At 42.1% G+C, this 22,367-nt stretch overlaps 4 protein-coding genes across 10 annotated transcripts; 2 read left to right on the top strand and 2 right to left on the bottom strand.

The window, feature by feature from the left end:
* Positions 1 to 8: 8 nt before the first annotated feature.
* LOC116196085 (DNA-directed RNA polymerases I and III subunit RPAC1) lies at positions 9 to 9,016 on the bottom strand. 4 transcript variants are annotated; one of them, XM_031525642.1, is made up of 10 exons: positions 8,729 to 9,016; positions 8,245 to 8,430; positions 8,003 to 8,132; positions 7,810 to 7,890; positions 7,488 to 7,678; positions 6,563 to 6,658; positions 6,349 to 6,442; positions 6,080 to 6,199; positions 5,603 to 5,721; positions 9 to 143 (listed from the first exon to the last, which is right to left on the bottom strand). In XM_031525642.1, the coding sequence occupies exons 1-9, from the start codon at positions 8,891 to 8,893 to the stop codon at positions 5,618 to 5,620; spliced, it is 1,167 nt and encodes a 388-aa protein (XP_031381502.1). In that variant the 5' UTR covers positions 8,894 to 9,016; the 3' UTR covers positions 9 to 143; positions 5,603 to 5,617. The 4 variants fall into 4 exon arrangements, with proteins under 4 accessions (XP_031381502.1, XP_031381493.1, XP_031381484.1 ...); XM_031525633.1 differs by having other exon boundaries at positions 20 to 154; positions 5,614 to 5,721; XM_031525624.1 differs by lacking the exon at positions 9 to 143 and having other exon boundaries at positions 5,478 to 5,721.
* A 757-nt stretch (positions 9,017 to 9,773) lies between these two features.
* LOC116206331 (putative uncharacterized protein DDB_G0270496) lies at positions 9,774 to 13,184 on the bottom strand. Of its 2 annotated transcripts, XM_031539201.1 has the most exons (14): positions 13,033 to 13,184; positions 12,806 to 12,907; positions 12,522 to 12,718; positions 12,202 to 12,274; positions 12,017 to 12,091; positions 11,813 to 11,923; positions 11,623 to 11,665; positions 11,196 to 11,295; positions 10,999 to 11,101; positions 10,776 to 10,871; positions 10,606 to 10,638; positions 10,408 to 10,507; positions 10,154 to 10,238; positions 9,774 to 10,065 (listed from the first exon to the last, which is right to left on the bottom strand). In XM_031539201.1, exons 2-14 carry the CDS (start codon positions 12,896 to 12,898, stop codon positions 9,939 to 9,941), a joined length of 1,236 nt encoding a protein of 411 aa, XP_031395061.1. In that variant the 5' UTR covers positions 12,899 to 12,907; positions 13,033 to 13,184; the 3' UTR covers positions 9,774 to 9,938. The 2 variants fall into 2 exon arrangements, with proteins under 2 accessions (XP_031395061.1, XP_031395136.1); XM_031539276.1 differs by lacking the exon at positions 13,033 to 13,184 and having other exon boundaries at positions 12,796 to 12,913.
* A 3,067-nt stretch (positions 13,185 to 16,251) lies between these two features.
* On the top strand, positions 16,252 to 18,575 carry LOC116193312 (style cell-cycle inhibitor 1-A). Of its 2 annotated transcripts, none has more exons than XM_031522133.1 (4): positions 16,252 to 16,495; positions 16,683 to 16,843; positions 17,530 to 17,585; positions 18,034 to 18,575. In XM_031522133.1, exons 2-4 carry the CDS (start codon positions 16,726 to 16,728, stop codon positions 18,265 to 18,267), a joined length of 408 nt encoding a protein of 135 aa, XP_031377993.1. In that variant the 5' UTR covers positions 16,252 to 16,495; positions 16,683 to 16,725; the 3' UTR covers positions 18,268 to 18,575. The 2 variants fall into 2 exon arrangements, with proteins under 2 accessions (XP_031377993.1, XP_031377992.1); XM_031522132.1 differs by having other exon boundaries at positions 16,253 to 16,495; positions 16,739 to 16,843.
* A 971-nt stretch (positions 18,576 to 19,546) lies between these two features.
* LOC116196200 lies at positions 19,547 to 22,300 on the top strand. 2 transcript variants are annotated; one of them, XM_031525930.1, is made up of 4 exons: positions 19,547 to 19,732; positions 20,106 to 20,427; positions 20,592 to 20,708; positions 20,792 to 22,300. In XM_031525930.1, exons 2-4 carry the CDS (start codon positions 20,137 to 20,139, stop codon positions 21,803 to 21,805), a joined length of 1,422 nt encoding a protein of 473 aa, XP_031381790.1. In that variant the 5' UTR covers positions 19,547 to 19,732; positions 20,106 to 20,136; the 3' UTR covers positions 21,806 to 22,300. The 2 variants fall into 2 exon arrangements, with proteins under 2 accessions (XP_031381790.1, XP_031381709.1); XM_031525849.1 differs by having other exon boundaries at positions 19,548 to 19,732; positions 20,126 to 20,427.
* Positions 22,301 to 22,367: the final 67 nt, after the last annotated feature.

Here is a 22,367-nt window from a genome sequence, read left to right as displayed (position 1 = left end):
TAACTACTTCAAACTATGAGCAGCTCTACCATGGTGGTGCCCAGTAGATCGAATTAACTCATATAGTACACGGCGTATGGGAAAATTTCTTCAGCCCGAATGACAAATGAGACCCTTGGTACAATCTACTCCTTCAAGCGATGAAAAAGCAGTAAGGGACCCTGACAGATTCTGGATTAGGAGCTTCAGATCCCTGATTGATGCCTTCTGGGATGTGTTCTTGATTATCACCCGGTGCCGACAGATACCAGTATGCGACGTGCACACAATGACCATGAGTAGCCACTGCCGACAACCTGTTCGACGAAATGCCTCACTGAATACAATCCGAAGTTTCCTTCTCCGGTCGTCTCCAGTCTGGTCGTTCAGTCTCCAGTGTTGTCTTCCTGTCGGTGGTTCCGTCTCTGCTTTAGTCTGGTCGTTCTCTTTCCAGTGTTCGGGAGCTCGATTTTGCTGCTTCTGCGTGCAAGTAAGGTGTTCGATGATATGCTCATGAGAAGTGTGCACTTGTGGAATAGTCGTCCCCTGATTCCTGCTTGCTTGCTTCCTGCCTGCCTGATTCCTGGTTCCGCCGCTGAGAGGCCTGTGGGAGGCCAAATCTTCACCAGCAATGGCGGAATCGGCTCCTCAATCAGTAACAAATGGTGTCCAGAGTCTTCCGCAACCCATCTCCGGTGAGAAATTGGCACCGAAAGGGCCATTAAACTGGAGAAAAGTTTTTCCAAAGGTAAACCAAAATCTTGAGTACTTTGAAGGAGTCGACCACTGTAATGTAAAACCTCCATCGGAGATCCTGCAGATGGGACTCGACCAATGGTGCTACACTCTTGTTGGTCGATTCTTGGGCAAGACTCCCGAATTTGGAAAGATTGCTGCTGTTGTAAACGGTTTATGGGGTAAACAAGGGAAGGTTACGGTTAGCACCATGGGCTCCCTATTTATTTTCCAGTTTCCTAATGAGGATGTCATGACATGGGTTCTAGAAACAGGACCGTGGCATGTAGAGCGCAATTTTCTGATCTTGCAAAAATGGAGTCCGACTTTCACTGAAGAGGAACTGAGTTTGAAGAAGATGCCGATGTGGGCCCAATTGCGGAGAATTCCCCTTCAGTACTTCCATCCTAAAGGCATCAGCTTTTTAGCAAGTGCGATTGGTAAACCACTCTACATGGATAGAGCTACTGCCCTACGCTCGAGACTGGATTATGCTAAAGTATGTATAGAAATTGACTTTGGGAAGAAAATTCCAAGTGTTTTGAATGTTGATTTGGGAAATGAACACACAGTAGAGGTTCTTGTGGACACCCCATGGCTGCCTGAGAAGTGTGACAAATGCAAAGTTTTCGGTCACAGTTGCAGCAACCCATCTGCAGCCACTCCAGCAATACTGACACCAACCCCTGTGGAAGGGAGTTCTCCTCGGGCTGGTGAAAAAGCTGATGCTGAACGTGCTGAACTGTCCCCTCCTGATGCTGGAATGCTCGCTGGACAGGGAGTTTGCGAGTTGGAGGTCCCCAACTCTATTACTCCCTCTCCCCCCCTTGCATCAGAGCAAGGAAAAGTGGCTGAATGGAGTGACTTGCACGGGGACAATATCGAAGTCCCTTCCAAAGGAGAGTCCTCACAGGTGAATAGCAAGCAAGTTCTCTTAGAAGATGTGAAGTCTCGTTCTGATGCGATCAGCTCAGATGATGAGCTGGAGGTATCCTCGCGTCGGGGAGTTACAACACAGAATCAGAGCATTACAGTGGAGGAGGTGAAATCAACCCAGAAAGTTCAAGGCAAAAGGAAACCTAGAACGGGCAAGGGAGGTAAACCTCCTAAATTACTATCATGATAATTACCTCTTGGAATGTTAGAGGGATAAATGACCCTCTGAAACAGAAAATGGTCTTTAAGTTTGCGAAGGAACACGATATAGGGATTTTTGCTCTCATTGAGACACGGGTAAAGGAAAACAATTGTCTAAAGATAGTGAATAAATGGAAGGGCTGGTTGTTGATGGAAAATTATCAGCATGCCCATAATGGCAGATTGTGGATTCTGATACGAGAGGACTTGCAGGTGCAATTCCTTAGCAAAACTAGTCAATATATCCATTTATTGGTAAATGTTCCCAAAGGAGTTGGTTGGGTTGCTTTGACTTTTGTTTATGCTTCAAATGACTTGTCGGAAAGAAGGGTGTTATGGCATGATCTGCAGACTTTAACAGTGGGTATGAGGTATAGTTGGATGTTGATGGGTGATTTCAATGCAATTAAAGAATTAGAAGAGGCCAAAGTAGTTGGGAGGGAAATTGTTGTTGATCAAAGTATAAGAGAATTTGCAGACTTCATTAGCACATCGGAGCTTAAGGATCACCCCTATACCGGCTGTTTTTTCACATGGAGCAACAAAAGACAGGAGGGGTTTCAAGCTAGGAAGATTGACAGAGCGTTGGTTAATGACTTATGGTTTCAACGGGATATTGCCTCAACAGTGGAATTTCTTTCTCCCGGAATTTCTGATCATAGTCCTATCATGTTGAGATTTGGTGCCAAAGAGAATGCGGGCCCAAAGCCTTTTAAGTTTTTCCATTTCTGGACTGAGCATCCAGAGTACTTGAAACTTGTGGAACGTGTGTGGATGGAGGTCCAGGAAGGTAATCCTATGGCAGTGCTTTACAAGAAATTGAGGAATCTAAAGAGACATCTGAAAGATTTCAATAGATCTTACTTTGGGGATGTGCATGCTAAAGTTGACGCCTTGCAAACTCAACTCGCTCAGATCCAAACTGAAATTCTTGAAAGTAATTGCATGTCTTCTGAAATTATGGAAAAGGAAATCGCTATAAGGGTTGAGCTATTAGAAGCCATGGATAAAGAGGAGAAGCTACTGAGACAAAAGTCAAGGGTGGCATGGTTAAAAGCGGGGGATCAGAACACTTCTTTCTTTCATAAGGCAGTGAAGATAAGAAATGCAAGAACCTCCATTCGATTACTCTACACTAACTCAGGTTTCAAGCTGGAAGATATACATCAAATAAAAGCGGAAGCAGTCAACTTTTACCAAAGCCTTCTAGGAGAAAAGGATGCAAGCGTAGCGGGCACCTCTGCGACGCAACTTTCTTCTATTCTCAAAAAGAAGATCTCTCAGGCTCAACAACAACTGCTTGTGTCTCCTATCACAGAAGAGGAAATCAAATCAGCTCTGTTCTCAATGGGAAATGATAAATCACCTGGCCCAGACGGCTTCACGGTGTATTTTTATAAGCATGCTTGGAGAATTGTTCATAAAGACTTCTTTGCTGCTGTACAACATTACTTTTCGACAGGCGAGCTGCGCAGAGAGGTGAATTCTACAATATTAGCACTTGTCCCTAAGAAGGAGAAAGCTGATCGCATGAAGGACTTCCGCCCTATCTCATGCTGCAATGTGGTGTATAAATGCATTACCAAGGTGATCACCAACAGAATGAAAGGGGTCCTTCCTGATGTTATAAGCCTAAACCAGACAGCTTTTGTGCAGGGCAGGAGAATATCTGACAATGTCTTGCTTGCTCATGAGCTTGTAAGAAACTACCATAGACAAGGAATAACCCCCCGTTGTGCTATCAAAATTGACCTAATGAAAGCCTTTGACTCCTTGAACTGGGATTTTATTCTTAACTGTTTGAAGGTCATGGGATTTCCCCTATCATTTCTCAGATGGATCAAGGGATGTATTACCTCTCCTTACTTTTTAGTGGCTGTCAATGGCTCCTTATGTGGTTACTTTGCCGGCCAAAGGGGATTGCGACAAGGTGACCCCCTATCACCCTATTTGTTTGTTATTGCCATGGAGGTCTTCTCAAAGCTTTTGGACACTGCTGCAGACGAAGGCAAAATCGGCTTCCATCCTAGATGTAAGTCTATCAAGCTCACCCATCTCTGCTTTGCTGATGATCTATTCTTGTTCACAAACGGGTCCAAAGAGTCTCTTGTTGCCATTCTGGAAGTGTTGAACACCTTTTACAACTGGTCTGGGCTCAAGCTGAACCTTGAGAAATCTGAAATCTTCACGGGAGGCATCACTGAGGAAGGCATCTCTATATTGGTGAATAGCTCGGGTTTTAAGAAAGGTACTCTTCCTGTGAGATACTTGGGGCTCCCTCTTGTCTCGGGCAAGCTTTCCACGAAGAACTGCGAGGCTCTTACTGAGAGAATCCTAAAGCGTATAAGGAGTTGGTCTGTGAAACACTTGTCTTACGCGGGACGAGTACAGTTGATCAATTCAGTACTTTTCAGCATGGCCAGCTACTGGTGTATCCACTTCATTCTTCCCAAGAAAGTCATAAAGTTGGTGCAGCAGAAGTGCAGATCCTTCCTCTGGAAAGGCCTTGAGCAGCATATAGGAGGAGGAAAGCTCGGCTGGGAAACTCTATGTCTTCCAAAGTCTGATGGAGGACTAGGTATCAAGGACCTAACCCTGTGGAATAAGGTATGCGTACTCAAAAACCTTTGGTCTCTCCTCGTGCGTTCAGGGTCTCTTTAGGTGGCCTGGGTTGCTAAATATTTAATCAAAGACCGAAGTATTTGGTCTTTAAGGATACCTGGTGATTGTTCTTGGAACTGGAGAAAACTTTTGCAGCTGAAGACTTTGATGTCTCCCTATATCCGCTATTGTGTTGGCCCTGGTACGAATGTATCTTTCTGGTATGACAAGTGGTTACCGGTCGGTTCTTTAATAAACTATTGCACCAGGGGGCTCCAGTGCTTTCCGTCGATTAGGGAGCACGCAACAGTTAGTTCGATTCTGGTTGATGGATGCTGGCATTGGCCTAGAAGCTCGGATCTGCAAGCTGGCCTGCTCCGTGATCTCGCTAATGCAATTCAACTCTCTGATCGTGATAGGGTCACATGGACGGCTCACAAATCCGAGACATTTTCTGTTGCTAGTGCGTGGAAATGCTTTAGTCCCAGAAGCCAGAAGATGGAATGGAGGAACGCAATCTGGTTTGAGGGGCAGTTTCCTCGATCCTCTTTCATTAGCTGGCTTTGTATTCATAATAGATTGAGTACAAAAGATAGGCTTATGAGTTGGAGAATCTCGATTACTGCACCCGAATGCGAATTCTGTAGTTTGGAATTGGAGACCCGAAATCACCTCTTTTTTTAATGCCCTATCACCCAAGGGATTTGGAGAAGTTTATTAGACCGTGTTGGAATGAACAAACACAATGTCGACTGGAATACGAAACTTTGCTGGGTCTCCTCTCTCCGTGGAAAGAAGCTGGATATTATTTGTCTTAAACTTCTCTGGACTCACTACATTTACTGCATCTGGAGGGAGAGGAACGCCAGGATCTACCGGAATCAAGTCTCGCCTCCAACAATTATAATACGAAGGATCTTCTCGGATGTCAAAGCAAAGTTGTCTGTTCTCCCTCGATTCTCATGCAAAATTGCACACTCTATCATTGCGAGGCATATGTTTCACCATTTTGATACTGCAACTAGTTGACTTGGGAGTAGCTCTTGGGTATTTTTTATTTTACTCCGTATAGAGGAAAATGGTATTGGTTTCTGATGTAAATTCATCTGTTATCAATGAAGTTTCATCATTTATCCAAAAAAAAAAAAAAAAAAAGCAGTAGGCCTCAAGAGAGATCGCTGATCACTCGTTCGCACTTGTCCTCCAAGATCTTCACAGCTTCTGTGAAAAGAACTTCAGGAGGTAATGCTCCAGTTGATTCGATGGTAACTGCAAGATAAATGGAAAGGGGCAAATCAGGTCTCTCAACTTCTTGAATTAGGTCCCAATACCCGAAGTGAATTTCAACCAGCGTCTTCAAAGAGATTATTATATGCCGAAAATTAGCTCGTCCCTAACAAAGAGGTCAAACTGGCCCAAACATCGGATGTGCAAGTGCTTTAATGACCAAAAAAAACAAAAAAAAAAAAAAAGAGTTGAACATGAGGTGAAGGAGCAAGTATTGTTATGTATTATCGGCAATTTTTGGGGAACTTCTTCCCAGAGAAACTTCATTTCCACGGTCAACCTAGACCTCAAAAAAAGAAAAAGAAAAAAAGGACAGATGTTTGTCAAACTACTGACTTACAAATAAAGTGATCTTTCACGCGACGCAATGATATGCGCTTTTCCCACTCCTCTCCGTCTCTTATGCACTCCCTGCAAAGTGTACATGCTCGCGGCTTAGCAACAGTAGCCCTCGTCCTACCTGCATGTCCACCAATATCATCAGCATGGAGAGGAGAATAAATTGGTCAAAAGTGAATGCATGACTCAAGTCTTAGCCTCTGCAACTCCACAGTGATATTTACTATCATTGCACAATTATGAGACATACAACTGGCATAAAGAAATTACCATCACCGAGATCCTCAATATCAAATACACCAACTGGGCATTTCTTTTTAAGCACTTCAGCTGTCTTGCCTTCAATTTGTTGAGTCAGCACAACCTTGACAAAAGCTGCAAGTGTCAAACTAAATGTTCGTAGATATAGATATATTCCTGCATGAGCGGGAGCATAGGAAGGACTTTACACAAACTGCAAGCCCAAGAACAGTATATCCCTCACCTCTGGAAGCATTCTATACCAACAAGTAGCCACTGGGGACCATTTTGCATGTGTTTTGCCCACGCCTTTAACTGCATGTGCTTCTAGCTCAATTTCCTTCAGAAGTGCAAATTCAGTAATTCACAGAGGGAGTTAGTAAATTTCAATTGATTATTCTTAAAATATCAAGAGAGAAAAGTGGAATATTAAGTACGAAATATTAAGATATGAGACCTTTATTGATTGATAAAGAGTTGGACCTGAAGTATCATGCTTGAGCGGCTGTACAAACCACTTTTATTGATCTGACAAAAGCAAGACTACCCACCGCATGACTGCAGAAAGATTCTCTGCACCTCTGTAACTTCTAAATCTAATGTGGGCTACCTCCCTAATCTCTGAAATGACTGATCAGAGGGTTTTACAATTTCTTCAAGAAGGATAGATTTACTAGCAGCCTTAAAAATGAATAAGATCTTGCTATACGGGGAGAATGGAGGTCCCTCATCTAGGCTATTAGGTTGTGTCATCATCCAAGCAACAAAAGATGATAAACAAGAAAGTCCCAGACCAGCATGATGAAGCCCCCAATAAATCAACTCTAGTCATTTACATATGTAAATACCATCTATCTATGCAAGCAGAGGTCTAGATCCATTTTCTAAATTACAAAGAAAGCGCCAAAGTCATTGTTAACAATGGATCTTCCCCATGAAGCTATCCTCTCTTCAATTCACCCCTAAGCTTCCTTCCTTATTTTATACCCGTTAATAAATAGTGTAAGGCCAAGATAGTCAAAGTCATACATATATAGAATAGCATTGTGCACACATAATAGTTAAGAAATATAGATTGAAAAATGAAGTTGCCAGACATTCACAATTGCCACTATCAGAACATGAAATAAAGCAAAATTTGAACAGATGAAAAGATCACAGTCCTTTACCTGCCCGGGCCCAAGTTTGGCAACGATAATGTCAGGGTACACGGTGATCGGATTGCTCGAGAATTCCGGCAGGGAATCCTGGCTGCAGGTAAATGAAGTATAGGTCTCCGCTCTTGAGCTGGAGTTTGAATCTTCAGATGCCTTGAGCAGCTCGCTCCCACTGGGCAGCCACTTCAGTTCATCTGATGTCACTGCATGTTCCCCCCATCATCATTATCATTATATATTAAGAAAAAGTCAGAGGGGCAGGGTGCCGGAAAATTAGAACTAAGAGAACAAAATATATTAAAACAAAACACTAAAAAGAAAAAAATGAACCGACCTGTCATACGGGGTCCTTTTTTTCCACATTTGACATGGAGCTTAAAAACGATGGTGTTCTTCTCACTGGGCTTATCATTCTCTACAGTTTTCAGAAGAAAATTAATAGCTCAATAAATATGATCTAAACGAGGACAATTTATACTACCAGTCCTTTCCATAGCACATAATGTACCCATGAAATGCAAATGAACCTGATAAATAATCAAACAGCCTCGGGTCCACTTTGATGGGAATAAGGCCCAAGCGATGGGAAAGAACTTCATCCTGAATAACTGATGTATTATTCGCGATCAGAACTTTCTCAATAGCCATAGTCGGAAGCTGCAAACACAAAGGCATCACGTGCTCAGCGAGTTCCAATTATACATCTCGAGTGAAAAGAGAACGGAGTTCAGAATTGAATGTGCAAGATGGTATCCTAAAATTTACGCACCTCGGCCAACAGGATCCTCCGAAAAGCATTGGCGATTGCAGGATCAATACCAACCATGTCAAACTCCATTTCATCCTCAGTAAGCCGCTTCACCTCGACTCTGAAGTTGTTGGCGAACTGATCCAGCCGCAAACTGTTATCGACCCCCATGGATGCATACGCTCCCGAATACTGTATAGTATCTGTCTACACCCAACATAATACCAGAACAGTAACAGAAAATGTCAAATTAGCAGCCACCAGAATGATGTAGCAATTGAGTGTGAAATTTTCAGTCGTAGCACCATTCCATTGGTATCAAAAATGAAACTTAAAATTGAACACGGCAATTCAAAGCTTCCAGGATGACAGCAGTAGGTTTGATTCACTTGACACAGAGCCGTGCAACGTTTGCAAACTTGCTTCATACGAAGGGAGGATGCCTCAAGAGAGACTGAACCGTGAAATTGAGAGAAAGAGGAAGGAGAAGGCGCCGAGCCAATACATTGTCAGGAGCGTCGGCATTACAGAGAACTCGAGTTCTGCGAAGCTCGAGGTGTGGCTGGAGTTTCTGAGACGGGACGTCTGGCATCTCCAGAGCCGATACGAATCCCTTCTGCTGCTGGGCGTCCGTCATGGCTTCATCGGAGCCGGAATCCGAGGACGACATTGTTTCACCTCTTTCTTTCAGGTTCAAGCCTCTGCCGGTGAATTTTGATCTCTCTTCCGGCGAAGGTCTGAGCTCCGACGAGAGGAGCGCGGAGGGGAGGCAACGAAAGGAGACTGAATAAATTGTCGGGGTTTAGGGTTTTAGGCTTTTAGCAATCACGTGGCGCGGTGGCGGGTTTCTAATTGGGCCAGCTCCGAGCCCAATTATGGAATTGGACCTCTCCTAAACGGGTTCTGTTGGTCCATTTCAGGCCCACTATGGAGCCTTACATTGCACCCAAGCTAAGTGTAATGGAGTTCATAACTTTGATCCGAGTGAAGTATTATTAGACGATTCATGAATTAATATAATTTAAAAAATCATCATAATATTCTCTCTTTTTTTTTTTTAAGACAAAAGGGATGGAGAGGCGACTGATATAACAACCCTCACGAGGCGTAACCATATGGATCCGAACTTCGCCTTAGAATATTCCATTTGAATCATAACTACACTAGGACCCAAGGGTCTAAACTTGTTGCTCAGACCTTAATGAGATTTCAGAGGAATACCACCAATCCGTAAGTTTATAGTGAGAGTACTACTACTACAAGCATGTTCGATCATAAGGGATGTCCATGATCGTAGAATAGGAAATGAAACGAAATAAATAAATAAATAATATTTTCACCGGTGAGGATCGAACTCAAAACTTCTTGATTCGGAACCAATACCTTATGCCACTGCACTAAACCACCACATCCAAATGTTCATACTCAAATTATGTACAATTTTACAAAATGATTTTCGCTACTTGCCCAAGGCTTGATCTGCCATTATCTTTCCGGAGAAAAATGGTGGTAAAAAAGATAGCTGAAAATTATTTGTTGCAAGTAAAATCTCTTAATGAAAGAAAATGATCGCCAAAATTTCCATTTAAAGTTTCAATGTATTGTCGGTACAAATTTCACACACTGCTCCAACAACGACCGAATATATGAATTTCTAAGAAATTTCTTGTCAAGATTGTGACGATATATATCAAAAAAGGCTGCATAAACGGATGCTAGGCTACAGAAGCAGGCCTTGACGTCTTCAAGCCGAACAAATTCTCGAATAGCTTAGGTGCCATAGGAGGTATGTCCATTGGCTGGGGAGCCATGAAGTTGACAATCTTCTCATGAACATTGTACCTGCAAAACCCAAGATCGGACAGGATAAGTTATACCCGAAGCATTTTAGAAAGGTAAGGGCTAACATAAACATCGCTCAAGAGATTACCTTATCTTCCGACTCTTCGAGGCACGCCGATCAACAATTTTCCTCTTCTTATTTTGTGATCTTTTTACCGCGTAAAAAGCTGCCTCTGGAATAGGCAACAGAGAAAATTGAAGATAAAGCAACCAGCAATAGGTATGGTTCAACCTAAGCTACAATTTAAAGGATTACAAATTCTTTGATATTGCCCCAAAGAGGAATAAACTAATACAAGATATACGTAAATGAACCGAATGAATAGGAGCAGCTAATGTTACCAGGCGATGCAATGTCAATGGTCTCAAAAAACTCCTTCAATGACTGCTGATAAAATTCTGAGTCATCTAAAAGTTCAGGGTCTCCATCGACATTTCCTCCCTGACAAGAGCAAGGATGATATGATAAATTCCTCCGAAGTGGACACATGTAACTTTACCGAATTCTAGCACTAGGAGGCTTCAGAGTTTAAACGTTACCTCTCCATTGGTATTGTCCACATCAACTGGAACCTGCCAATAAAAAAATTAAGCAATCAGCACCAGCGTATAGCACGAACTTGATTGCACATAATTTAGTACTGCTAGGATCTCAATGCAAATATATATCCCTTCTCATGTCAATTCGAAAAGGAAATTCAAGAACTTACTGCTCCAAATAGGCCTATGGTTGATCTTCTCTGTTGCATCTGCTTTAGCATTCTACTTGGATCCCTCATATAATTAGATACTTGCTCACTAATATTCTGCCAAATAACCACGGAAAAATTATGGTTGGTTAGGTTCTAACTAATATTCCATGACATAGCCAAGAAACAACTTATGCTGATTCTTTCTCATCAGCAGATGATATTAATGAGTTACTAGACAAACCTGATTAAAAGCATGCAATTTGTTCTTCATTGCTGCAACACCAGTTGTCACCTGTGTTTTCCTCTGCCATTTGTCCACGGATTTATCTCTAAAAGGCGCGATCCTAAACAAGCACAATAGCATTTGCAGTTCTATTATTTTCAATCACCGAGAGGGCATCTGAACAATAAAATTGAATAATTTTATCTAGAAATTACCTTTTATGCAATTGTGAGATTTTCTGCCATTCTTCATCAACTTCAGAATTGCTGCTCTTAGGATCATTTGACCGCTTTTTATTGGGTTGTGTAGAATTGCCTGAAACATGGAGAACTAGAATTAGTTGAGTTCTGTGGTCAAGTTAACAGCACATGATATAGCCACAGAACACAACCTTCTACCCTCTCAACTTGACAGGTATGATGAACCTATCAACTTAACTTTTCAAAAGAGTTCGATTCATTATACTGCAACTATATCTTCATGACAAGCTAGTTAAAACTCATGGAAAAGCAAATATTTATGATCGACAACTGCCAAAGCAAAAGTGCAGAGTAAAAAATTTAGAACCCCCCAAAAATGACAAAATCCAAACTGGTGATTGAAACATGAAGAAAAAATATTTAACAATTTGTAGCACCATACCTTCTGCAGCTTGAGCTATCGATGGATTCTTCTCAAGCAAAGCCTTCAAAAAATTTCACACAAAGCAAAGTCAGCCTGATCAAGTGTCTTAACAGATACACAGAGAGAAACAAGTAAAAAGACACCTTATCATACAGCGAACGACTTCATGAACAGTAATCAATCAAAGCAAAATGGAATCCAGATGTACCTCCTGTAGCTCCAATATTGAATCTAACGTTTCCTTGGTTGTGTCTATCACATCGAGGTATGCTTTATTGACTGCTTCATTGGAATTGCAAAATGAAGACCTCACAAGCTCCTGATTCACATTAAATGATGTGGCAACTAATTAACAATTTAAATGCAGAAGCTAGACATCGCAAGCAAACGGCACATAAAAATCAAGGCAAACCTGCGGTAGTCGATTTGAACTAGAGAATGATTTTTGAAGTAAGAATCTCAACTCCAGGGCTTTGTTCCACAGTGTCTGCACGAAGAATAGGAGAGGGTATCGGCAGACAACTTCATACTGCAATATGTAAGCATAGGATGCATACTATAACAACAGTCCATGCTATAACCGTGGAGGCCACGGACCTTTTGATTCTTTACTGCTTCTCCTTTCTGAAGATCGCCATCTTTATGCCGCTTCAGGTTCTTTAATATGTCCCTGAATTTAACAAAATTAAGGTAAATCACGCAAACCAGGAACTGCACTGTCTTATCATCACAGTTTCGAAATCCTATCTCAATCACTTGTACGAGGTTTCAAAGTGAAAATATCACATTGGCTCCATCAGTTAACATCCAATCAAATCACCCAAAATATATATGCTTCCCCATTACTTATTACACCTCATAAATTTTTTATTTTAAACTACAATATCTAATTTTGATGCTAGAAGGAGGAATCTTACTGCTCCTGGTTCCTAAGCTCCATATATTCCTTCTCGAGTTTTTCCATCTCGCCATCTGCCCCACCACTGCCATCCTCGTCATCGTCGTCGTCCTCTTCTTCTCCTTTGTCCACTCGGTCCTCATCCCCATCGTCATTGTCATCGTCGTCATTGACATCAGAGTCTTCAAAATCATCGCTGGCATCTCCGCTCTCGACCTGTGTGATCGCCAAAACAGAAAAATCAAGAGCTGCAGAAGGGCAACGAAATCCAATGAAACGCAAGCTTTAAGTACTTCAATCGACCATCAGCTTCTCATCCGCTGATTCAAATTCATCTTCCGATTCGCTGTCGCTGCCCCTACTTCGAGCTTTCTTCCCACGCTTTGAAGACCCCATGTCGACTTTCTGGATGAAAATCAAGCATTCCAATGAAACATTAGAAAATAGGAACACTGATGAAGGAAAATCCAAAAATATCCAATTTTCAGCTTCCCAAAGGCAGGATTAAGAACCAAATGTCGAGAACAAACCAAATTCTTGCTCAGGGATTCTGTGTCGTTCGTATTTCACCTCGGATTGTTCTGAGGGGTTTAGGGTTTATACCAAGAGCGAAAACCCCGCGGTTTCACTGTCGACGGCGGTTCAATCCGGTTCAACAGGACTTCGAGCATGGGCTCAGAACGGTCCGAGGTGATCTGATTTTGTTGTCGTACTCTTTGGGGAATTTTCATTCTGCTCCATAAAGTTTGAGCTTCGTGCTATTTTGTTCCTAGAGTTGACATCGAGCCCAAATGGACCATATAATCTTGAAATTTGATTCACTTCCGTTACATTTCATTTGTTGAAATAGAATTGATACATAATAGAGTTGAGAGGGAGCAGAATTGAAGGAGAATAGAATTTAAATTCTGAAAGAACTTAATTTATTTGGTTGAAGGAATCAGAAAACCGAGAATTGAAATTTTGTATTTGGTTGATTGGCATAAAAGAGAAATACTATATAAACGAAAATCAAAGAAGAAATGCCCTTATTTATAAATATTAAAATGACGTATAATAGAATTAAAAAAAATATCGGTGAGCTTCTGTAATAGGGATCCACACCTAGGGCTCTCAAGACCCCATGGGAAGAGGTCGAGAGTCACTGGCTGGGTGACTCGTACACAAAGAAGTGCTTCTCTCTGTATGAGCCTAGGCTCCCTAGCATTAGTATGCCTAGGTCAGTGGCTCTCGACCCCTAAATTGGGTTCGTGAGCCGAACATGAACCCACCCATGAGGTACTCACGGTTTTAGGTATCATATTAGTGTTCTAATTAGATCCGCTATCGACTCACTCTGGCTCGTTAGTGGCTAACTCAAACCCATTGGGTGCAGCCCACAAGAGGCTTCTAATGGGCTTACTCATGCTCCTAAAACGCATTTCTATGGCTTATTCAGGCCTATAAGTGGCCCAGTCAGGTCTGTTTTGGGCCCAGTCTAGCTTATTGGTTTAAAACTAAGACCCATTTAATGCTTGCTCGGGCAAATTATTAGCCAACTCATGCTTGAGAGAGGGCTCATAGTAGCCATGCTAGATAGTGTCCCATTCCTTGGCCAACTCAAGCACATCAAAGATCCATTTAGGTCATTTGGTGGCTCACTTAGGTCTATTAATCACCCACCTATATTGCCATCAGCTCACTCAATTCTGTTGGGAGCCCCAGCAAGCTCGCTAGAAGCCCTTTAGTGGATTCATTTGTTCTTGCAAGAAATCCTTTTGCGGTCTACTGACTCTACTCACGATGACAGGTGTTGTATCAGTGTACTGATTATGTTCGCTTTTGGCTTACTCTAGCTCGTTGGTGGCCAACTCATACCCATTGGATGACCGCTTTAACCCGTTATTGGCCAACTCATGCCTATTATAGGCTCATTAGTGGCCTACATCAACTTGACAAAGGTCCCATCTCCGACCCATTCAGGCATTTCAAAGGTCAATCTAGACCCTTTAATGTCCCATTCAAGCCCATTAAGAGGTCCACCTATAGCTAGCGCCATTAGCCCACTTAGCGCATTGGTGGCTTAAGCAAGTTTGTAAGAGGCCCTTTAGCGGATCCACTCGTCCCACAAGAAGCCTTTCGGTGGCGTACTTGAGCATGCAAGTGGTCCATTAAACACTCACTCATGCCCATCATTAGCTCACTCATATCGATAGGAGGCCCATTATTAACCTACATAAGCCCGATAGTGTCATATCATTGGCCCATTTACAACTAATTAGAGGTCCATTTAACTCAAGCCCATTAAAGGTCCATCGTTTCAATCATTGGCCCCTGCAGACCCATTGGAAGCCCAAGCAAGTCCTCAATAGGCCTTTAATGGACCCACTTAGGCTCGCAAGCAATGCTTTCAAAGCCCACTCAAGCCGCCAAGTGGCTCGTTAGAGTCCAACTAAGAATCATTGGAGGCCCACTAATGGCCCCCACAGACTTGCTATAAAATAGTAGCATGCACCACTATTGACCCACTTGGGCCCATTGGTGGCCCAAGCAAGCCCTTTAGAAGCATTTTAGTGGATACACGTAAACCCGTAAGAAGCCATTCTCGTGTCAATTCACGCATGCAAATTGCCAACTCAAACCCGTTAGTGACCCACTTAAGCTTGATGGTGTCCTATACATGCCTAATAATGTCCCATTGCAGGCCTTTTATGGACCATTCAAGCCCTTCAAAGGCTCACTTGCACCACCATTGGCTCATTCAGGCCTGTTAATGGGCCGAGCAGGCCCATAAGAGGCCCTATAGTGCTCATGCTCCTAAAAAGCCTTTCTATGACATATTTGAGCGTGTAAGTGGCTCAATTAAGTATCTTATGGGCCACTCTAGCCTGTTTGCGTGTAATTAGGACCCAACTCATGCTCGTGATAAGCCTTTTAGTAGCCCTCGTGCTCGATAATGTTCCATTGCTTGGCCTACTCAAACACATCATAGGTCCTTCTAAGCCATTTGGTAACTCACTTAGGTTCACTAAATGCCCACCTGCATTGCCATTAGCTCACTTAGTTCCATTGGTAGCCCGAGTAAACTCACAGGAGGCCATTCAGTGGACTCATTAAGGTTCGCAAGAAGTCCTTTTGCGATCCATTCACAATTGCAGGTGCCTTGTTAGTATTATAATTAGGTCCGCTGTTAGTTCACTCTAGCTAGTCGGTGGCCAACTCAGACCCATTGGATGTCCACTTTAACCCGTCATGGGCCGACCCATACCCGTGAGAGGCCCGTTAGTGACCTTCCCTAACCCAATCAATGTCCCATTGCAAGCCCACTCAGGCCTTTCAGAGGTCAACATAGGCCCTTTGATAACCCACTCAAGTCTGTTGAAAAGTCCACACATATTATCATTAGCCACTCAGGTGCGTTGGTCGCCCAAGGAAGCTCACAAGAGGCCCTTTCGCATCCAAATTGAAAAATTTTCAGATTTTTGCATTTGTTGGTAAATATATTATGGTCTTGTTGCACTATAAATTTTTTTGGTGGAGTTACACTTTAGATTTAGACAAGGGATGTGGTTTATAATGACATCTCTTTTTTTTTTCAGTGATAATTATTTTGTTGTATTCATTTTCATTATGAAATACAAGTAGAATGTTATAATAAACTCTAACTCAACATTATTGAGCTCGAGTTGCTTACCTAATTGGGAAGCTTAGTTCGGGCTGGCCTCGAACCCAACAAGATGGGAGCCGAATTCTATTGTCAAGTTTACTCAAGTAGCTCGCGAGTAGCTGGGCACGATCGTACTTAATCTTCAGGGACCAAATGTCAAACTTTAGGGTGTAAATTGAAATTTCCTGTTCTTCTCCTTTATGTTCACCGGAGCAGCAGTTTCTGTTGTTCCGGTCCCGTCATTTCAAAATTTTCCCGGAAGCTGAGCTCTCATCTCTCCGTCGTCTTCGAATCCATTAGCAGGATGGGAAGCAAAAGGAAGTCCAAGGAAGAGAAGAAGATCAAAGGCAAGTATTCCTCTATCGATTCTTTCCTTGTTTGTTGGACCTATCGTGTCCATCATCCATGGAAGTGAAGCTTTTGGCGCTGTTAATGCTCGGCAAAGTCATCCGAAAGCTGGAAAATTTGTTTCTTTGCTGCTAATCTCACCGTTTCTTGTCGGATTGTGATCTGAACATGAACGAATTTGATCAGATTGAAGGATTGAGCATGCCAGAGATTCGCTAAATTCGTACTGATGTGTTGTTTAGATGAGGGAAGAAGTAAGAGGCACAGAACAGCTGAAGATGAAGAAGGCAAGAAGAGCACAGAGAGCGACAGGAAAGAGAAACGACACAAACATCGTTCTGATAAAGGTGAAGAAGAAAAATTCTTTCTAGGGTTTTCTTTTCCCTCTTTATTTGGTTCCATAGCTGCTCAAGTTACCGTCTTTCTCATATCATTACATAATTACCATCGATTAGATATCTGTAGGAATTACGATTTACGAGTTCTGGAGTATCACTGTTAGCGATATCAGCATAGAATAAGATTTTGGGTTCTCTGGGACAGTTTGTAATATACATGTACATTTTCCAGTTAGATGAATAAGTTCTATCTACAGGTTCTGGTTCCTACAGCTTTTACCTTAATTTTGTGTTTCCAGCTTTAAGGCTGTGGGGAGAAAAGTGGGTTTACCCTGTTAAATTCTTGAAACTTGACTGCTAAGTTCAAGATCAGAGTGTGATTATATATGCTCATTGAATTTTCAGTGTTTAGCGTAGCATCACTCTTCCTCTGCAAATTTACAATATTTATTTTTCTCATTTTATGATCAGCCGCACTTGACTTCCCGTTGGCAATTATCCTCCCATCTAATTACACGATTGAAATTTGGTGCTCTTGCCCCACATTTAGCTTTGTTGGTTTTAATGTTTATTTCATCTTTCAATATCCTTATTGCTTACATATGAATTTATGTATTTCAAGCAGACATCGCTTGCTTGGTAGCATAGAGTACATGGAGAAGTAATTTCCTATTGACACGCTGTTCTTGCTACAGAGAAGAAGAAAAAGGACAAACACAAAAGCGAACATCATAAACGACACCGACACTCGGTGATTCTCTTGCATACTTGGATTAAGTGCATTCAACTGTTTTGTTATTTGCTATGCATAAATACCATAGCTGCTTGTGGGTTGAGCTATGAACTATATCTACCATCGACCTAATAGTCATTTCACCATCTTATGGTTGGTTGTGGACCTTTTTGGGCAAGGAAATTAGCAGAACGTTGTTTCTGATGAAAAATTGCACTTCACACCGATTCCTTCATGTTTCTGGTTTCTATCACTTGACCACGCCTTAGCGAAGTCGAAAATATATGACAATGTGAATATGCAAGATGACTTGTTATTTCTATAAATTTGATTTTTTACTTCATGAAATGAAGACAGCGGCACCTTGATTGTATGCATCTCGGAACTTGCAGTGATCTAACCTATGACTTCTTGTGCATTATGCTCTTTACAAAGGCCAATCGACTGATATTGTTTGTTCTTTTAGAAACATGACTTCCAAGAGATATCCAGTGAAGACTACTTTCTGAAGAACAATGAGTTCGCTGCCTGGCTAAAGGAAGAGAAAGATGTCTTCTTCAGCGATCTCTCATCGGGGTCATCACGGGCGCTTTTTGAAGACTTTGTCAAGGCCTGGAACAGCCAAGACCTTGAGACCAGATACTACGAGGGAATTGCCAGTGGCCCCCGAACAGCTCACAATTGGAAGATCAAGAAGTAATCGTAAAGCTTCCAGCGGTGGACCTGTTCTTTTCTTTCTTAGTCATCCTCTTCTGTTTCTCACACAAACTTCTGGTGAGCCTTACCAGATGAATATGGCCGTTTAGTGTCCGTCTGTTCGTGTAAACATACGATAAACTTCTGTAGCACAGTGTTTGGTCGTCTAGCGAGGTATTAACTATTGGTGAGATAGCTTGTATAGACCCAAGCGAAATTGAGAATTCCTAATCTGGCTGAAGTTGCTCATAGTCCAACCAACAGAACTAAACTTGTCGTGAAATATACTTGTGAACAGAGTCTTGTACCTTACATGCATTGCTGTCTGTCGCGGTCCTTTATTGATACAGGCACTTCGATGCGGTGATCCACAGAGGAAGTAGCTTCCCAGTGCTGCCTTTTCATCTGATTTGGATGGATTCCTCAGGTCCTCTTCTATATAGGACCTTGTCCACGAATTGCCCCAAAAAGTAACATTTATATGTTAATCGAGTGTGGTATTGTGAAATATTTTTAGTCTATTAGTTGAAATTAAATTTTACCCAAATACAGACTTATCATATCACAAAGTATTATCACATCACAAAGTATTTTTAGTGAATTTTAAAAATTTATTATATAATTTGTCAACCGTATCACATCTTTTAATTTACAATAAATTAATTCTCCGTTTGGATTCAAAGTAAGATTTTAAAATCTTATTTTAACTTAATTTTATCAACAATAAAACAAAATAATTCATACAAAGTCAAATGGTGAGTCCCATTTATACTACTCTTTTTCAAAATTAAAATCACATAACTCATACAAAATCAAATGGTGGGTCCTATACATAACCATTTATATCACTTTTTTTCAAAATCAAAATCTGATTTTAAAATGCCACTTACAAATCAAACGCACCATAAAATTTTCAATAACAATTTTGATAAAATTTCATTTCCCGTTATTCGCAATCTGGATTCCGATTCCACATCATCATTTTTTACCATCCTTCACAACTGGTGCCATATTTTTGGGCCAAAATTACCAAAAAAATAAAGCAATGTGGATATTATCACCTTTCACTATTATTTCCATTTTTGGCAAAAATTTGCCAAATGTTCCACCAATTGTCCATAATGGAGTACAAGACAGGATTCCTTCGCGATAGAAGGAAAAGGCGGGGCCCGCAGCAGGTCCCACTCGGTATGATATCCTCAGATCCAGCGTCTCAGATTCCCCACGTTCCAATCTGACGGTTCATAACTCGCCACCGTACGGTTCACCCCCACGCTTCCCATAACGCACTATCGTGCAGTTATCTGCCCCCGCCACCTGTGTCTCAGCCTGAAACCTCTCGTCTTCCTTCTCCGATTCTCTGCTCGGAGATTCTCTCCGGAGAGAGCTTCCATTTCGGGACCTCTCTCGGTTCGCCTGCGTGATACGCTTCACTCCATCTGCTCGCGGTGAAACTCGCATTATTGCTGGTAGGTGGCCGCCTGTCCATCGTCCCTTCATTAAGTGCAGTCGTTCTGCGCTCTAGGTTTTGGTTTCGACCGTCGAGGAGGTTCTGGGTTTTGCTTGTCGGAGTTCGGGAACGTCGATGAAAACGCTTTGTTTGTCATTCGATTCTTTCCTCTGTGCAGATGGTCATTGCTCGTTAAATGATTTTTCTGTATGATAGTGTAACCTTTTGCGTATTCTCGGATCAAAACTCGATCCGCCAGCCCTTTGAAATCCCATTTTTATTTTGCTATTATCATTCGAAATTGTCGTTTACGCGTCATACCTGCATTGTTTCCCCGAATCGACGGCTTGGTTGATCGTTTCCATGCTTATCTGATGTATATCTAGCAACAGGTTTGTTGTTGTTTTGCTAGGAGACTTAGTTATGGAGTTCACGGGGGAGAGGAGCAGGACTGTGGTCTCTGGGTTGCTTCCCGAGTACGGTGCAATATTCATGTCAAACACCCATACTAAGAAAGAGTGTCTCAGGAAGAAGCTTTTCGGTCTTCCGTCTTCCTTTTCTGATTTCGTGAAGAATGTCAAAGCCGGTATGGTTCTGTTCCTCTTTGAGTATGAGCGAAGATTGCTCTATGGAGTTTTCGAGGCAGCTTCAGATGGCGAGATCAATATTATTCCCACTGCCTATGGCTCATCCGGGAAGCGTTTCCCTGCTCAGGTAATGATACATGCTCTGGAACTCTTTGGTCCTAGGCTGAGGTCCCCATCCCACTGCTAGGCTGCCGCCTCAGTTTGCTGGCGTCTCGCAGTTATTATTTGCAACTTAGGACGTTGTATTCTCATACTTCATTCATGAACTCCTTGTTCATTTCAATTTTTCAGGTCCTAGTCAAGAGAATCTGGAATTGCGATCCACTTTCTGAACATGAGTTTTCTATTGCCATCAAAGATAACTATTTTGGCCCCAAAAAATTCCATTTTGGCCTGTCCCAATATCAGGTATATGGTTTACCTTAACTTATATTTAAAATCAGAGCAGGTCCTTTCTGAACTTTATGATGCTTTCATCTCTCTCTCTTTAGGTTGAGCAACTCCTTCACTTGTTTAGCTCAAGGAAGATTTCGAGGGACTTAGATTTGTTTACAATAAGAGAGTTCAGAAGCAAACGTAGTAGGTCATCGGGGAACTCAAATTCTGGAACTTCTATTCCTATGGATGTGGTGTCTAGTCTTCAGCAAGATACTGAGACATCTTGCTTGGACAAACGTGAGGTTTCCAGTCTTAAAAACTCACCATCTTCTCAGATAAGCCAGAGCTCTGTGAACTTATCAATGAAATGTCATCCACAGCATGATTCCACGATGACAAAAGGGGATAACAGTTCTAGTTTCATTGATGACCTTGGTGATTTCATACCCTTGTCTGTGCCCTCTGATAATGAAGGAGACGTCGAAGAGGGCAAGCTCTTGCTTCTCGATGATCGAACCAAATTTGCTCGTTCTGATATTGATGGAGATGAAGATTTGTTTCGGCCATATATTCCAGTTCCTATTTTTGGCGGTGAAAGATCTGAAACGATCAATACTGATCAAGATTCTCCGGTAGGTTCACGTAAGTACCCATTCCTTGCCATTGTTGCCGAGTCTTCCTCTGATGCTAAGCAGGCAAAATCAGTTATGGGCTCCCAAGAATTATGCGATGCAGGTAAAGGTGAGGAAATCCCCAGCATTAAAAGTCTTTATTGTGATACTCCTCACATGCGGAAAAGTGTCTTTTCGCGCTTGAATTTTGCCATAAAAGAGAAACAAGAGGAGGATAATCGTGACAGAGTGGATAAATTCATGGATGAGGTAATGCGAGAGTTGCAACTCAAGCCTGACCTCCAATGGGGGACAAAGAAAGAAGCAAGTTCTGCCGAACTGGTGGGTGAAGGCACTAATTTGAGGAGCAACGTCTTTAAACGGTTAGGTGGTGGGCCCTCAAAAACTAAAATCACCGGACAGAAAAGGTTGTATAGCACCATGGATGCAGAATACATGGAATTTCTGCAGATGCACAGTCTCGACTGGGATGAGGTGACACCATCAGCTTGTTGAGGGAGACCTGCATGATATATGTGAGCAAAGGGCCGAGTTTGCAGTGGAGCACCAAACTGATGAAAGCAGATAGAGGAATGTGAAATGAGCCTGGAATGAGTTTTGAGGACGTAAGATCAGCAGAGGAAGAGATTACTGAACCGAGTGTTAGGTGCATAATGCCTTATTGTACAGTCCGACGATGAGGAGTTCTTGTAGATTTGCACATGGCATAGTTTTGGGGACTTCAAGTGAAGGTTGTTTCTGTGGGAGCGATCTCACGTGAAGACTAAATACCAACTGATGTTGACAAAAACGAAGTAGAGAACAGCAAGACTTACCGTTTGATGTTCACTTCTATCTCAACGTAGTGTTTGATATTAGCTAGCTGCTTATGACATTTTGCTTATTGTCAGGCAGTTTGATGGAAACCTGTAGGTAGACCTTTTCATTTTTACCCATTTTGTGCACGTGCAAACTGGGAAACTCAATGCAACTTTTGCTGTTATTCGACAATTTGACTGGTCTTTAGTAACTGATTTCATCAACGACTTGAGTTCATCTTCGATTAAGCGATCTTGCT

The sequence above is a fragment of the Punica granatum genome, chromosome 1 (genome assembly GCF_007655135.1).
Source record: "Punica granatum isolate Tunisia-2019 chromosome 1, ASM765513v2, whole genome shotgun sequence".
In the NCBI taxonomy this organism is placed as follows: Eukaryota; Viridiplantae; Streptophyta; class Magnoliopsida; order Myrtales; family Lythraceae; genus Punica; species Punica granatum.
The sequence above is the reverse complement of the archived record's forward strand: the minus strand, read 5'-3'. Positions and strand labels throughout refer to the sequence as shown.

Coding starts and splice junctions, on each gene's coding strand:
- LOC116206331 (XM_031539201.1), bottom strand. CDS start 12,898: ATGGGGTCTTCAAAGCGTGGGAAGAAAGCTCGAAGTAGGGGCAGCGAC. Junction 10,639..10,775: donor CCATAGGCCTATTTGGAGCA/GTAAGTTCTTGA, acceptor TTTTATTGGCAG/GTTCCAGTTGATGTGGACAA. Junction 10,508..10,605: donor TGGACAATACCAATGGAGAG/GTAACGTTTAAA, acceptor TGCTCTTGTCAG/GGAGGAAATGTCGATGGAGA.
- LOC116193312 (XM_031522132.1), top strand. CDS start 16,453: ATGGGAAGCAAAAGGAAGTCCAAGGAAGAGAAGAAGATCAAAG. Junction 16,844..17,529: donor CAAACATCGTTCTGATAAAG/GTGAAGAAGAAA, acceptor TTCTTGCTACAG/AGAAGAAGAAAAAGGACAAA. Junction 17,586..18,033: donor ATAAACGACACCGACACTCG/GTGATTCTCTTG, acceptor TTGTTCTTTTAG/AAACATGACTTCCAAGAGAT.
- LOC116196085 (XM_031525642.1), bottom strand. CDS start 8,893: ATGTCGTCCTCGGATTCCGGCTCCGATGAAGCCATGACGGACGCCCAG. Junction 8,431..8,728: donor ATGCCGACGCTCCTGACAAT/GTATTGGCTCGG, acceptor TGTTGGGTGTAG/ACAGATACTATACAGTATTC. Junction 6,443..6,562: donor GGTATAGAATGCTTCCAGAG/GTGAGGGATATA, acceptor GCTTTTGTCAAG/GTTGTGCTGACTCAACAAAT.
- LOC116196200 (XM_031525930.1), top strand. CDS start 20,137: ATGGAGTTCACGGGGGAGAGGAGCAGGACTGTGGTCTCTGGGTTGCTT. Junction 20,428..20,591: donor GGAAGCGTTTCCCTGCTCAG/GTAATGATACAT, acceptor TCAATTTTTCAG/GTCCTAGTCAAGAGAATCTG. Junction 20,709..20,791: donor TTGGCCTGTCCCAATATCAG/GTATATGGTTTA, acceptor CTCTCTCTTTAG/GTTGAGCAACTCCTTCACTT.